Source organism: Barbus barbus, assembly GCF_936440315.1.
Source record: "Barbus barbus genome assembly, chromosome: 20".
NCBI classification, from domain to species: domain Eukaryota; kingdom Metazoa; phylum Chordata; class Actinopteri; order Cypriniformes; family Cyprinidae; genus Barbus; species Barbus barbus.
In genome coordinates this window covers 13773947-13790859 of record NC_136748.1, presented here as the reverse complement: position 1 = coordinate 13790859, position 16913 = coordinate 13773947, and the positions used below count along the sequence as shown (strand labels likewise).

Genomic DNA, 16913 nt, shown 5'->3' with positions numbered 1-16913 from the left:
GAGTTATTTAGCTCTCGTCCAAACATGCAGGCAACTGACGAGATGCAGAAAATATAACACACACACACCTGAAGACAAATAATCGCTCCAAAGGAATTCATCCTCTCTCTTTAATATTCGTATTTGTTATAAGAAAACTATTTTAAGCATCGCTCTTGTCTGTATTATTGCTGGCTTTGTGCAAACTGGTGATCGTAATAAATGCACCCCATATGATTTATGTGAATTGATTTTTAATCCCTTGCTGTTATGCACTTCTCAATAGTTACACTTCTGTTCCTGTTTGTCTTCCTGAATGCAATGATCTGTGGTGAGATGAATGGCACCATACTGCTTCCATAGGGTTCTGCCAACACGTGCTCTGGGTCACAGCAGATGGTACAAGCCATATATGAATTTCATCACCATGGCTACAGCCAGGGATGTGACACAGCTTATGTAGAGATTGATGACAAAAACAATAGCAGATGATGATGATTACAAGTCGCTGGATATATTTAATGATATAAAGATACATGTGTTAATTTGATACACACATATGGGGTTGTAAATAAACTGTAATCAAAGTCGTCAGTTTTTTTCTTAAGGGATTTATTACTTTAGTGTCACATTAAAATTTTGCATGTGGCAGTCTGCATATTTTTTTAATTTCCTTTTTTTTTTTGCCCATGCTACCTGTCAAAATGGCACAATACTAAACAAACAAACGTTTAACAAACAAATAAGCAATAATGAAAGTAACACTATGAAATGCACTGATTGATTGGAAGTCCAATATCTTAACAGTATCCATATCTTTTGATCAGCGCAAAACAATATCCATGCAAACACACAAGTAAAACAGAATCAGTGATCTGAGTCTTTTCGCCTTATTGAGAATATATAAGTGATTTACATTCGTAGATTGTTGCTACATGAGAGGGCAAAATATTGGTTAAAAACCTGGTATATATTGATATGATTCTTAATTCTTAGCCCTTCTTTACAGAAAACAGTGCAGCACATTTGTTCAAAATGCAGACAATACAAGCAACAAAATATTTCAGACTCAGGCCATCTATTTACAAACCAAAAAGTCATTTAAATGACATCTCAGATGAACAGACAATTTTGACATCACTTTGTTTTAATATTCCCAGGAGAGGTATAAGACACATGCCAGCGTTTGATGCATATTCCTCCATGTCTTCCCATTATTTCTGCTCTTCCATTTCCTTCTTAATCTCAGCAATGTATGGGTGGTCTTTACCGTGGGCAATGTCCATGATTGCAAGAGCCTGTGACAAATTCATCCACAACAATTTGTAAAGCCTAAATGTGTCTAAAAATGTCTACAGCAATTAATATTTTCCATTTGGATTTCAAAAGGGACACCCATATCTAATATTAGCACTGCAAGCGTCTTACCTTCTTTAAAGCTTTAACTCCTTGTGTCCTCTTCTCAAGTCCTAGGTACAATCTTCCAAGTTTCAGGTACATAGAAGCCACATTCAGTGAATAAGGTGGATAGTGCACACTAGAAAGATATGTGCATTGAATACGATTAATAAAGTGGACACACTGAGTTCATTATTATTCAACTTTTAAAATGTAAAAAATGTAAGACATTTAGAGAGGAAATGCACTGGACCCAGTATTACCTGTAGGGCTGGATAATTTTCTCTCCATATTTCATTGCTCCATCCCAATCCTGCATATAGAGACAGACTCCCATTGCCTGATATATCATGTGCAACATGTACACATTGGTTTCGGCAAAGATCGAACCCATTTTCTCTAGGCTTAGTTCACAGATTTCCAGCAGTTCACTGGGGGGTACTTAGCAGTTAAGGAACTTCCACAAAACCTTCACTTCAGGATATATACAAGATATCAGATATCAGTGTTGGGGGTAACGCATTACAAGTAACGCGAGTTACGTAATATTACTTTTTTTCAAGTAACTAGTAAAGTAACGCATTACTTTTTAATTTACAAGAAAATATCTGAGTTATTTTTTTCCCCATTTACTGACTGGCAGTGCACTGTGTGAACATGCTGTTACTGTAGTTCTAGACTAAATGTGAATGTGCATTAATTCATCCCACTCGCAAAAAACATTTAGTATTGATCTGCTTCTGTCTACCTTTTCTCAGACTTCACAAGCAATTGTGAATTGTAAAAAAAATACTAGTGTATGTTTTGTGACAATATATCCCAAAGGCTAGCACGGCTTCGTCAAGCAGAGACTAAAAATATCCCACTGCCTCTGGATTGCCCCATATTCAAAATATTGTGCAATAGGACAGAACTATACAGAACTATAAACGTTAACACACAAACACCCACCCACCCCAGAATCCAAAAGAGAAAAGGCCAATGAAGGATATTTTTGTAGTGCTTCGCTCTCCTGAACTCCTCAATGACATTTCTGGCATACATCACCATCTGCTTGATTTCCTCTTCCTCTGGAGGAGTGCTAAGCTTCTGTTGGAACTCCATTTTGGCTTTGTCCTATAAATAAGAGGGTGTTATTCCACAAATATCAATTTGAGCTCTTTATTATTCATTTTTATTTAAACCATTATTACACATTTTGCCATGCTCCAAAATGCACACACAAAAATAATCATGTGCAACAAACTGTAAACGATGATTTCCTATGCCTTTCTACATCAGACGGGTTTCTGAAAACCTGTTTATTACAGGGTTAAAATGACACTCACCTTTGATTTAGAGGTGCATTCTTTACAGTCACATGTGAAGAAGTAAGAATCTCTTAACCGTTCAATTCGATCCTCTGTTGGATACAGGAGGTCAATATAACTGTTGAAGATCTATTCAAGAGAAACAAAGAGGAGGGTCACACAATATACCGCAATTAAATTAGTAACGACATAATTATGCAATACTTAGATGATAAGATGATAGATGTCAGGAAATTCAATACTGACTTTCAGGAAAATATTACAAAGCATTTTATATTTCATTTTACTATTTAATGACAATGGCTATAATGGTAAATTATACACAACAAAGGCTTCTTGAATGTTACACAATGGAAAATCATATTAGGTCTGGCCAGTCAGTAAAGACTGAAGAGCTGTTGCTTTTCAGCAAAAACTAAGCATTATATTGAGCATATAATTTGAGTCACTTTTTATACATGAACGGTGAAATAAGCAGCAATGTTTTTTTTTTAAATGACATGTTCATGGCGTGGCTTGTCTCACCTCTTCTTCAGGGCTGATGTCCTGCACTGCTCTCACCTCGGCCACTGTACCTTTATATGTCACAATCACATTTGGGCTACAGCTGTGGTTCATCAGAGCAACGCTACCACAAACAACAACAATAAAAACATTAAAATACTCATAAGTATTTAACATATTGAGATCACGGCAATGGTTTTGATTTCTATGAACCTTACTCTGGAAATACAGCAGAACCCAAATGAGACAGCTCCTCATCTTCAATGGTGAAGCCATTACAGTTCACCTATGGTGTAGAAAGGGAGGAATTACCACGCGTTTGCCCGAAACGTTCACCGCATTAATGTCATGGACACACAGACTTGGAACTTTCCATGAATGGAGTATGTGGATTGGAGTGAAAAATATTGTGTGTTGGATTTTTCAAAATGGTTAATATTTTCATTCTTCCAAGGACCATAAAATGAAATGCTAGACTGAATGACAATCAAAGTTACGGTTCATTTTGATCACACATTTTTCCATACAGTGAATAGACACTTTCTCTTTAAAGTTTACCAAAAATTGTGTCATCAATTACATTCCCTAAGCTGTATGACCGTTTTCTTCTGTGGAACACAAAAGAAGATATTGTTTAATTACCATTGGCACTGAAAACAATGAGATATTTCTCAAAATATCATTATCTTTCTTAAGTTCCATAGAAGAAAGCAAGTCTTACAGTTTTTACTGGTTGACTAAATCATGACAATTTTTATTTTTGATGTTTTGGAAAAACATATTGGGAATTTTTTTACATTTTATAAAGTATGCATTCACAACTTTAATGAATACAACATAAAACTTAATTTAATATAAAACTTAGTCTGCATGATTTTGATAGCAATACAAACTAAAAGCAGCAATGTGATTATTTTAATTAGGCTTTTTATTCAGTAGAAAAAAGGTGAGTCAGTTTCAAATACTTCTGTTTATTCCATGATTTAATGTATTGTTTCATTGGTGTATATCCATGAAATCATATCAAATAAACTGATAATTCCTCTCTATATACACATTTAGTAAAAACAAGTTCCAAAGTTATACAGAAATGAAAAACAGTTAGCTTTACCTGAGCGAAGAGTTCTGTAAGTGCTGCATTATCAGGAAAATCGAGATGTTGGGAGTAAAAGTGGTGTAGTGCAGCAATGTCTGTATCATTCATCTCATTCTTCTCATCATCTAGCTTGTCCAGATCTGACAAACATGCACAGAAAAGGCAATTAACATTTAATATTCAAAAAGACTCCAGTCTTACATTATCCAAATTATGCCACAATTTGGATACTGGTAGTATAATAATATATAATTGAATTTCAGGGCAACAGCAGAAATAGCTCTCTTTACATCAAAACACACAATGTCTGACTTTTTTTGTGGCTCCACTAGTTACAATTTGAGACTTAAAGGCTTGAAGTCCAACTCCAGGCATCATATATCGGAGACAGCCAACACAGCAGCTGGTAAGGGTCATTAAACAGGTGTGGAAAGTCACTGGCTTTACTGACTTCAACTTCAAACCCTCATTTAAGCAAAAGCCTTTGCATTTTTAAAACCGTATAAGGACAATGTTTGGCTCACTCAGAGAACAACTAGAGACTCACGTGCTTCTAATTCTCTAAGAGTCAACACTCTTTCTGAAGGAGTCCTTTCTGTTTGGCACTTCTGAAAAACAAGAAAATGTTTAAAACAAGTTAGATTTGATGTGACACTTGCAAATAGTCAAACATGCAAATCAAATACTTGTTTCAGTGTTTGAGAAGACAACAGTTTTCCGGCCAAATGTCTAACGGCGCTTGCTGTGTGACACAAAGCGCCATGTGTCGGCTGAGTGAGTCACAGGGAGAGCTGCCGGGGCTGATGCATTCAGAAAAAAAGACATCCATGAAAAACACATGGTAGCACCATATGTGCCAGAGCAGCACTGAAAATGCTACATCTAAATCTAAACTTAGACTAAATCATCGGCTGCGCGCTGAATTGCACTGATTCTTAAAAAAAGACTGAATATTACTACTGGTGACCTTTTCAAAAAAAGAAAACCAATCCGTGTTTTCACACCAGTGAAGGTTAATCATCTGCGCAATGTAACAGGTACAGCCGGAAGATCTGCGTTTCTTCATACTCCCTCTCTGCCTGTGTCTGAAACTCAATAAATGCTGCTTTCATAGACAACATACAGAGATATTTGTTTGTGTTACATCCTGTTGTCTGAATTCCTTGATCTGGATGGATTTTGAAGACGAGTGAAGAGATTGGTGCTGTTTTCGCTGCCTTGATGCTCTGTGTTCGGGCGCATGAATAAAAACCCCATCGGATGGAGGAACTAATTTATGAATGAATTAAGCAATGTATTAATTTCTAAAACAATGTCCATTACTATGCTCAAAAGCGACAATAAAAACAATTATAATTTTACTAAAGATTTCTATTGCAAATAAATGCTGCTCTTTTTAACTTTCTATTCATCAATGAATCCTGAAAAATGCGACATGGTATCCAAACAAATATTAAGCAGTACAAGTGTTTTCAACATTATAAATACATTGTGTTTGTTGAGCACCACATCAGCATATTAGAATGATTTCTGAAGGATCATGTGACACTGAAGACTGGAGTAATAGCTGCTGAAAATACAGCTATTCCATCACAGAAATGATTGACATTTTAAAATACATTAAAATAGCAAACAATGTGTAATGGTACAAATCATGGTGATTATATTCCTCAATGCTTTGTTTTTGAGCAAGCTGCCTCTTCTCTGACCTCTTCATATCAGATACTATTTTTTTCTCAACACATTCAGAGAAAATAATATCATCTCCTTTAATGTAAAGCTGCAGGATCTGAAGATATTGCTGACTTAAAACGGCACCACAAAACGACTCCCGTAATTAGCAAGTGAGGATTGTGACTGCACTAGACCTCTCTTACTCTGTTGAACTGAAGTACTCATGAGTAGAGTGGCTGTAGATATAGACATTATTACAGCAGACCAGCTGGAGAGCTGCCTCCTCAACACAGTTAACACAGCCAAAAACCGTTTTAAGTTCTAACAGGCAGTAAAGTTCTAGCAGAGACTCAAATGTAATTACTACCTTTTAGTAAATTTACAGTAAACGTCCAACTAGGGAAAGTTAGTCAGCAAAATATCATTAAGTGTAATAATAATAGCGTTTAGTACATGTGCATGAAAAGTTACCAAGAGGTAAGTGACTTTAAAGCAGTGTCATTGCTGTTACCTAAAGCTATTAATATTTTTTTCGTTAATTGAAAGTTGAAAAAAAACAAAAAAAAAACATTAAAATTAGAAATGTTGCTTTGAAAACTATCTGAAATGTTTCATTTGAAGCATTAACTAAAACTGAAATAATAAATTAAAAGGTAAATATATGTGTGTACACACAAACATATACATACACACAAAAAAAATAATAAAAATGACAAAAGCACAACAAAATTACTAAAGCTTGAACTAAAATTAAAATTAAATATTAATTAATACTATAATAGCATATAAGTAATGCTAAAACAACACTGCTAGAGCATTTGGCATTCATGCAACCAAAGTAATAATGTTACAATCTGAGTGTGTCTGAATATGTCATACAGTGTGGCACTTTGTGTAGAAGGGACAGTTCACCCAGAAATGAAATATTGGAACCCACCGACTTTCATTGTATGGGCAAAAACAGTATTTAACAAAATCTGTTATTTTGAGTTTTATTTTTTGGGAGGACTATCCATTTATGAAAATAGAGTTATACTGTCATGCCAAAAAAGTATGTCTTCCTCACCTGTTTCAGAATTATTCTGGCGACCAGTCGCACTGTTTCTGATGGACACCAGTTTTCTCCAGATGCGCATATGGCTGAGCACTCCAGCTTGTGCATGGGCCAGTCTCCTCTCTGAGGGAAGGACAAGAACATGTTTATTTTCACACAAATATAGCATATTTGGTCACACTTTATTTTAAGGTCCAATTCTCGCTATTAACAAACCAACTACGACGTTTGCCTCAATAAGCTCCTAATTTACGGTTTATTAATAGTAAGTTAGCTGTTAAGTTAAGGTATTGGGTAGGATTAGGGCTGCAGAATATAGTCATGCAGAATATGTTCTTTATGAGTACTAATAAACAGTGAATATGTTGATAGGCATGCTAATAAGCAACTAGTTAATAGTGAGAATGGGTGCCTACACTAAAGTGTTATCGCATATTTTTATACTGAATCGGCAGATCATAACATATACTCCGACAAACAACATAACACACTCAGAGCTCAGTAAAACCCAGTATGAAGGGTCGCAGCTCTTCTTTTTGAGGTGATATGCTTTTGATACAACTGATCGGATGTCGGCTCGCTTCCGTTTGATGAGTCATGCTTTCAAATTGAATGGAGCCTCAAGGCGAATACGAGAATTCCTAAGAGATAAGACTTTGAATTAGTCTCAGGCTGCCTCACAGGCTACTGGGCAACGAATAACCTAAATCCTGTGTTCTGGCGAGCAAACAGAAACTGATCCCTAATGCGTTCAAGATGGATTGTCATAGCAACAGCGTGGCCAATTTAGGAATAGAGCAACAACCAAGTCCCTTAAAATAAACAGGCTACGCAGACTTGCTTGATGATCAGTGCTTAAACTATATTGGTTTGCTGTTCTTTTTTTTTTACTTTTGCTTTTTATATTTAAGTGGACAAAAGGGTGTATTTTTTCTGCAATAAAATACTCTTCCTTTGCCAATGACAACCATTTATAGCTTCCTTTCTAAGGAGTGTAAACAGAGTGGTGCTATCAAAACATTTCTGTTTATTTGAACACTTTGGTCAGACATGTCAAAATCAATAGTGTGATTTTGGGGTGAGACTTCCTGGAAGTCATTTACGCTGACAATGGTGCATAATAGTTGGGAATGACAAAACAAATATGCTCTACATTTCCTCCTTGGAGAAGCTGACGATAACAAAGGAATAGTTCAATCTATCCAGCCTATCAATTTAAAGGGATAGGTTCACCCAAAAATTAAAATTCCATCATTAATAACTCACCCTTATGTCGTTCCAAACCCGTAAGAGCTTCGTTCATTTTTTGGAACACAAATTAAGATATTTTTGATGAAATCCAAGAACTTTTTGACCCTGCATAGACAGCAACGCAACTGACACGTTCAAGGCCCAGAAAGGTAGTAAGGACTTTCGCCCATGTGACATCAGTGGTTCAAACCTAATTCTATGAGAATACTTTTTGTGCGCAAAGAAAACAAAAATAACTTTATTTTACAATTTCTTCTTTTCCAAAGTCTTGCTCTGTTTTGAAATCTTTAGACATGCTTATGAAAATCTGCTTGTTGGCAAGGTGCAGTGCATCCGGGCTAAGTTGATAAAGTCATTATTTTTGTTTACTTTGCACACAAAAAGTATTCTCGTAGCTTCATAATATTCCTGTTAAACCATTTGAACTATTTTATCAATGTCCTTACTACCTTTCTGGGCCTTGATCATGTCAGTTGCGTTGATGTTTATGCAGGGTCAAAAAGCTCTTGGATTTAATCAAAACTATCTTAATTTGTATTCTGAAGACGAATGAAGGTCTTACGGGATTGGAATGACACGAGGGCGAGTAATTAATGACAGAATTTTTATTCAAACACACCTGATCCAGCTAATCAAGGTCTTCAGAATTACAAGAAACTTCCAAGCAGGTGTGATTTAGAGCTGGTTGGAGCTAAACTCTGCAGAGCTGCGGCCCTCCAGGAATTGAGTTTGAGACCACAGCTTTAAAGCCCGAGACACACTGCACAATTTTCAGCTGTCCCAGACGAAAGACGCATCGTGAAACAATCGCAGAGATTTCTGATTCACCACGATTGTTTCACCAATCGCTTCACGGGACAGCCGAAAACCTCTAAGAGCCTATAAGAGTCTATAATCCATAATAACGCTGCCTCCAGTGAAAAAGTCCTCTCACATCAAAATCCACTATGTTAAACAGTTTTTTCTCATAAACAGTGCTTGATCTTTTCTCACCTGATTCAGACAAGACAACTTTTTGAATATTATTGATAGAGGACTCTATTAGCTCAGTAACGGCTTAAAGTTAAAATGTTTTAATAATGGATTTGCTCATTTCAAACAAAGTTTCACAATCGCTTCACAAAAAATTGTGTGAATTACTTAATTACTTTCTTTTTATCAGCTGTTTAGACTCATTTTGACGGCACCCATTAACTCCAGAGGATCCATTGGTGAGCAAGTGATGTAATGCTACATTTCTCCAAATCTCTTCCAATGAACAAACAAACTCACATCTAGGAGGGCTAATGGTAAATCAATTTTCTGCAAATTTAAATTTTTTGGATAACATTTCTTTAACATATAATGCTCATCTATGTAACTCTGCAACACAGTTCAGACAAAAAACAAGGACCTATAAAGGGACAAGCGTGAACAGAACCATCCAACAGCCGTATGATGATGGATGGGCTGATTCTAATGCCACAACTTGTACAACGCACAAAAACAGCAGAGACGAGACAGAAGGGCCTTGTGGTAAAGTGCAAATGGATTATTGATGATCTTTATTTTCAGTGCTAGATTTTCGACACTGCTTGGCGCTCACCAGCAAAGATCAATTACAGAGCTGTCACTCTGGCTGTGGTCTCCATAGACCACTATCCCCATTGCTCATCCTGGAGGAACTCATGAATGAGGAAATGCGTCAACTGTGCTGTCTTATACAACGTTTATTAGATAAAATAAATATTTTAAAGCCTTTCGGAAGGAAGTCAATATGAGAATTATTGCATTGATGAGAGATGCATTACTATTCAAAAGTCTCTTAAATGCTATAGTTTATTTAATAAAGAAAGTAAAAACAGTAATATTGTGAACTATTACAACAATTTGAAATTAATGTTTTCTGTTAATATATTTTAACCTGTTAACCTTCAACCCCATTTAGGGCCTCGCAGGTGAAAATAACCTACCTGAATTAAAATGGTAACAGTTTGTGACAAAGTGTGCTTACACAAACAAATTAGGTATCTTTGGAAAGAAGAGACTCTGGGCTTTACTATCTATCATCCAGAGTTGATAATGCTCAAAAAGATAAAAAGTTATAGACACTGACGTGCCTTGAAAAATATTTTTCCACACTGAATGTTTTTTTATTTCATATTCCTTTAATAGCAGAGCAAAATTCTCAGCATCCATTATCCCAGGCTTCACGCCACGTAGTCCTTCAGAAATCATTCTAATATGCCGATTTGGCTCAAAAAGCATTTCTTCTTATTATTTACTAAATTAATTCAATGCATCCTTGTTGAATTAAAAAAAAATCCGGCCTCAAACTTCTGAATGGTAGTATGCTTTCCTTTAAGCTGAAAGGAGTCATATGACGTTGCTAAAAAGAACAATATTTGGTGTATTTGGAGTAATGCAATGTGTTTATGTGGTTTAAAGTGCAAAAAGACATTATTTTCCACATACTGTACAGGGGTTCTCAAAGTCTACATTCAAAGGTCCAAATCTGAATTTTAATCAGCGTCAAAGGTCCGGACCGGAACAATTGGTTATTAAAAAAACTTAATACATAAAATCAACACAAATTCTTTGAAAAAATAAAGTGCCTTTTGCATTCAAAATACATCAATGACACTGTGTAAAAGTGGCAAAACAAGTGTCAGCATTAGAGGTCAACCGATATGGGTTTTTCTATGCCGATATATTTGGTCTATTTCTTTTTTTCCCCCTTCATCTCATAAAAGAGAGTAGAGTAATTGTTTATTGCAGGGCACAAGGTGGTGGTAGTAGCAGTAGCAGCCTAATTCATAGTAAATCGTTACAGCTCAACACTTAACCTGTTAACTGTCGGTTCCACTTTTTGAGTATAGGCCTGAAAATGACATTTCAAACTTAAATTGTTATAACTTTTGAATGGTTTGGAGCAGATACTTAAGGTTGGTCTCTTTTTAAAGAAGACACTTAGCAGATTATTGTAGAGGTGAAAAACGTTATAAATATTATATTACAAAAAAGTTATGGAAGTTTAAGTTTATGAAAGTCTAAAATGTAAACATTTTAATATTTATATTTTATGTAAAATATATATTTTACATAACAGGTTTTACTCTAAAACTGCTAGAAAATCAAAACCAAAAATCTGAAGAAGTTGTGTTCCAAATTTGAGATTGATATCTCAAAAAATGAGCTTTCAGTGAAATTTTGTTTGGGCGTAGTACCAAGCTTTTCCAGTAGATGACCATCAAACCCCATTAGTAACCATATAAGGGCGTCTCTATTTCCATATATGGTTTGAGTGATCTGAAACATGTTTTTTCCATTCTTTTCTCAATATTTATGATGTAGACATCACATTCAGAAGTATTATGGGTGGTATGGCAGTATTTGATTTCAATTAATCCTCATAAAAGCACATAAAAGACATGCAACAAGAACCCTGGACGTACGTTATCGTTCATGCTGCATCAAAAATTGAGAACCTATTGTTTTTTCTTTATATTCGAAACACTTTTAGATCTTTTTTTTCCTCAAAAAATAGAATGTTATCTTCTGAACATTTGACATGAACATGAATGGCTGATTTTTCATGATTTTATATATGTATCACTATTTCAAAGTAAAGGTTAGTTCTCGCTCTGAGTCTGATGAGTACTCTTCTTACAAATGAATAAATTACGGTTGCTCTGTAAAATATTTAAAAAATCAGTCACCAAATATGAAAACTAGAGTCTTTAAGCTTTCAAACGATATATAGTTTGTCAAGATTGCTTTAGGTTCAGACTAAGATATTACTGTTTAAAACATGTAATGGCAAGTGGGCCCACCGGTGGGCCCGTGACAGTTAACAGGTTTTAAGCACCTTCTCAAAACAGTTCTGAAGCTTTTTGTTTATGTTTGCTGACAGACACCAGTGTTTCCCACAGACTTGCACATGCAAATTGATTCTCTGCCAGCAGGAGGTGCTGTTGGAGCAGGAGATATAATGGTTTCCCCGGTAACGGCTGTAATCAAATCAGTGCTTTGCTCGCAAACGCTACAATACAGGAAAGACAAAATGAAAACAACAAGCTTTTCTGAAAACGGTCGGTTCTTTTCAAAGATACATTCATATAAAAACCCATGCGGTGCATTTTTATTATGAAACGTGCAATGCTCATGTTTCAATGAAATATAAGCCTTTTGGAAAATCAGGGTATTTGTGCCGGTCAGTTTTGATATCGTGACGAGCCACCACAAATAACTCCATTTATGGGAAACACTTGGACACTTCTATAAGTCAAATGGCCATACAAGTGACAAAAAAAAGGACTCATATTAGTGGTGAAATGTCACCTGATTACTTCTAACGTCATATGCTCACTGGATGTCATGACAACAAATGTCATGAAGGAAAAGTTTGAATATCTCGCCTTCGCTTTCATTTCGGACCATCTCCAAAAAAAAAAAACTAAACAAATGATTTAAGTTTCACATGCGTTTATCAAAGTAGGAAATATAATTAGTGCTCTTGAGATATCAAATGGAGGCGGGTCCGGATTAAATTCCCTCCGGATCTGGACCGGAGTCCGGACTTTGAGAAGCACTGGTGTACATTATTGTTACTCTTCTATGCCCTGCCTTTCTGAAATGCGTCGATTTTTACAAAGCCCATCGTTCTGAGAAGCGAGGCGTGCTCTGATTGGCCAGCTATCCAGTGGCCGAATATAAATGTTACGCCCCTCACCATATTGTGATGCCGTTTCCTAACGCTGACGAGACAAACAATAAAACCCATTACAAACTAAACATTTGTTGCAACTAGTGGGAACATAATTACTGATTATAATGACTTATTCGCCGTTTATTTTTACATGTCGTGTCGCATCGTGCCGCGTAAACATTACCGTGTCTGCATTTGTGATCGGGGAAATAACAAAAAGCACTCCTCTACACAGCTCAAAACTTGTGTTTGAATCGTCAGTGGCAGAAACGTACTTACAGGCTGTGAGTCAGAAGCGTCAGACTGTCCTTGCAAAGTTGGAATTGCCCCACTTTATAGAAACAGCCTTTGTGTAAGCCAGCATTGTAGGCTACTCTCCTGCCAGGTTCAGGAAAGAGTGCCCAGTAAAATGTACTGCACACACTCGAATATTTGCGTTGTATTGCTCTCGAACAGTGTTGTAAATACAACTTAACCACTGATTTCTAGTTGTGTCCTCTTTTGGAATCCCAAACAAAGTAGTTTCGCTTTCACAATGAAACAGCGTCTCCACGACATGGCGCCGATGACAGCAACAATACTACAGCGGGAATAAAAATCACACCCTCTTTCTTTGCATATACATTTGGGCGGTGTTATGAAAATCTCCCCACATCGTGACGTAGACATGCGGGGGCGTGTTTGAATGAGCCGTTTTAGGGGGGCGTCTTAACGCCCCCAAGTCTTAACTTTTATAAAGAATCGCTCTTTGGTTTTGAGACTTTAGTCTTTGGTCTCAACTTCAGGGATCTCATCTATGCACAAACAGCTTGCAACACTCCAAAGAGAAAGGAAAACTTGAAATCGCATCATATGACCCCTTTAAACTGCCATTATTATACCACTCTTGCAGACTGTGTTGTCTAAATCAAACCATATTATCTAGTATTTACTATCGACACAAATTATTACATATATATCAAAACTGTTCAGCTACCCCGTGACACTACACAGGATAATTGCTTTGGAGAATGGATCAAAATTGGTCTTAAATATGCAGCAAAGAGTGGTGGAGGTCCAGCTGATTTTGAGCTGCTAACACAAAGTTTACAGGTGTGATTCCAGGTGAAGAGAGTCCATTATCTATGGAGTTCATTCTGAGACTGTGCTACTCTGACTCATACACAGAAAAAGCACTTCAGCTATCGTTGCTCCAGTGGGACCATCCTCACAATTAGAGCACTGTAGTGTAAGTACTAAGCATTGGGAAAAAAAGCTCTGATATATGCTGACAGAGCAAAATTTATTTTATAGAACAGATCATTATGTATGTGGCTTCTGATTGGTCAATACAGCATTCCAGCGTACATCCCATGACATAATAACAGCTTTGACCAGTTCACACTATATGACTACACAGCATTCATAGCAGATCATAAAAAGCTATTTTTTATTATTATTTTTATTTCCTTTTTGTGAGCTTGACAGCCTGGTCACTATGGACTGTCTGGCATGGAAAAGAGTGGTTTGAATATTCTTCAAAAAAATTCTCTTTTTGTGTTCCACATTATATGAAGTAGTAAATAACGACAGAATTTTCATTTGAGTGAACTATTTCTGTAAAAGTCAATGGAGCAAATCCACACAGAGACTATGATTTCATTTCCTTCATCAACCCATTAAGATCACAAACAGACTTACCTGACACTCTACATTGCAATAATAGGCCTGTTTACATTTTCCACACTTCGACAGCCCTTCTCTCCTGTGAATGAAATAACACATAATTAAATTGGTCAGATGATTCTCAATTCACCACTATTTCCCTCCATGTTGAAAGGACTGTTCACCCAAAAATGAATTTCTGTCATCATTTATTCACCCTTACATCTTTCAAAACACATAACACTTTCATTATTCTGTGGAACACAAAAGGAGGTGTTAGAATGACAGCCAAGGTCACCTTTCAATTTCATTGCATCTTTTTTCCATACAATAAAAAGTGGTGGAGTCTGTCATTCTCCTTAAAGTTCACTCAAAAAAATCTGTCATCATCATCATTTACCCAGATATTGTTTCAAACCTGTATGACTTTCTTCTGCTGAACATAAAAGATGATATTTTGAAGAATGTTGGCAACCTGTTTTGGTGCCCATTGATAAATACATATTTCTCAAAATATCTTTTATGTGCCACAGAAGAAAGTCATACAGTTTTTAGAAGGTGAGTAAATGGTGGCAAAATATTCGTTTTAGCTAAACTATCCTTTATACGCTTGGATTAAATATCTTTATGAACATCTCGAAGCATCAGTTTTAGTAGTATGGACATTCAATGGAGGAAAATAAATTCATTAAAAGGATCTTATTTTGTGTTTCCAAGATGAAGTCTTGGACATGAATCTAGAACGACATGAATGTGAATTAATGACGACAAATTTCATTTTTAGGTGTGCTATGCTTTTGAAGTCGCAATGAACTGGAAGTAGCACCAGATCAGAGTCGAACAGATTTGGGATTTTGAGATGTAGGCAGAGTTTAAGCAGACTAAATGATTGGAGAAGTCCTGCTTACGTCACCAGAAAATCAACTTAGATTATTTTGAAATCAAGTTACATTTGAAAATATGCATGGTTGAACTGTTCAAAATAAGCTCTACATCATTAATTCAAAAATATAAGGCTGATTTTTTATTTCATGCTAAATTTCACATCTCCTTACTTGTTCCATGGAATAACGTCATACTTTACCTTCAGTGTAACAACACGAAAGATGCAAAAATGATACAAATCCACTGATTCTAAACTCGCAGTAACTCTGTTGTACCTCAAATCATCACACGCTGTAATTATATGCATCAATAAAACCAAAAGCTTTCATTAAAATGCATAAAATAATAATGTATACAGTCTGAACTGACATTTGCTTACAGAAGAGAGGTGCGGTCATTGCATCTTGAGGATTTCTCTCATCACACAAGTTTCCAGTAAACATTTATTTCACTGAACATTCCTCCAGAGCACTCACTGGCCGTGTTGGACGTGTATACAAAGTGGGTCACCCTTCCCAGTGCATGACCCAGCAGCATTTAAACAGCAGTGCAAACAGAAAAGCATGTGCCAGCCATCTTTAAGAGGGATCAGCCCCGAAGTGAATGCAGATTAAATGCCTGTCAAACATGTCATTATCAAAACAAATTCGATTGTGAACTATTATTAAAGTTAATCAATATTACTACGCTGCTTTGCGTGCATGCACTGTCAAATGAAACACCCGTAAACAACACGCCATGAGGCTCTAGTCTCGTGCACAAAGACACAAAGTGTCAGACGTGGACTTATAAGGAGCGCTGACCTGGTAAAGCAGCATTCGCAGTGTCCGCCTCTCTCGTTCACGGTCAGCACGTAAGCAAACGCCGGACAGGCGAACACTAGATCACCAACTTTGAAATGCTTTGTGGCTTTGAGTCCACGGCCTTTCCCGGGGCTCAAAAACCTTTCGGTGCCATCAATTCCCTCGGTTTTCATCGCTCTTGACCTTCTGCTCGCGTGTCACACTTCCTTGCACTCGTCAGAAAGCGGAGTCTCGGTCTCAGTCGGTTTAGTCAGTGACTGCGGCAAGTGTAGTAACGCCACTGCCACACCACATGCTCGGCGAAACGACTCTGAACATGAACGAGCTGCACAGCAGAGACGCGGCTTACGCCCAGCGGTCCTAAAGCCCGTCCGCGAGAGAGAGTCCACCTGCGACCTCGTTATTTGGCCTCATGGTGCCATCGCGTGCTCATCAGGCGGAAGTGAGGCATGGTTATTGCTTGTGAAATAAACCGGTAGATCTCTGAAAATTTCTCCAAAAATCACAACGGCTGCGCAAAAAATCAAAGACTGTAATGCCATGGGACACATTTGTGACCCTAGACCACAAAACCAGGATCTATTTTTTTAGATTTATAATAATAATAAATAAGCTTTCCATTGATGTG

General features: G+C 36.7%; 1 protein-coding gene across 1 annotated transcript; it reads right to left on the bottom strand.

Annotated features, from left to right (window-relative positions):
• Window positions 1–472: 472 nt before the first annotated feature.
• Window positions 473–16622, bottom strand: LOC306886103 (N-lysine methyltransferase SMYD2-A-like). The gene is made up of 12 exons (XM_079442986.1): window positions 16286–16622; window positions 14634–14697; window positions 7028–7138; window positions 4835–4895; window positions 4303–4427; window positions 3410–3477; window positions 3213–3315; window positions 2706–2816; window positions 2370–2493; window positions 1641–1815; window positions 1408–1516; window positions 473–1277 (listed from the first exon to the last, which is right to left on the bottom strand). Exons 1-12 carry the CDS (start codon window positions 16456–16458, stop codon window positions 1194–1196), a joined length of 1308 nt encoding a protein of 435 aa, XP_079299112.1. The 5' UTR covers window positions 16459–16622; the 3' UTR covers window positions 473–1193.
• Window positions 16623–16913: the final 291 nt, after the last annotated feature.

Bases quoted from the DNA above. Each gene is read 5' to 3' on its own strand.
- LOC306886103 (XM_079442986.1), bottom strand. From the start codon at position 16,458: ATGAAAACCGAGGGAATTGATGGCACCGAAAGGTTTTTGAGCCCCGGG. The intron at 4,896-7,027 runs GTGAGGAAGACA...CTTGTTTTTCAG, and splicing joins CCAGAATAATTCTGAAACAG to AAGTGCCAAACAGAAAGGAC. The intron at 4,428-4,834 runs GTGAGTCTCTAG...CATGTTTGTCAG, and splicing joins TCTTAGAGAATTAGAAGCAC to ATCTGGACAAGCTAGATGAT.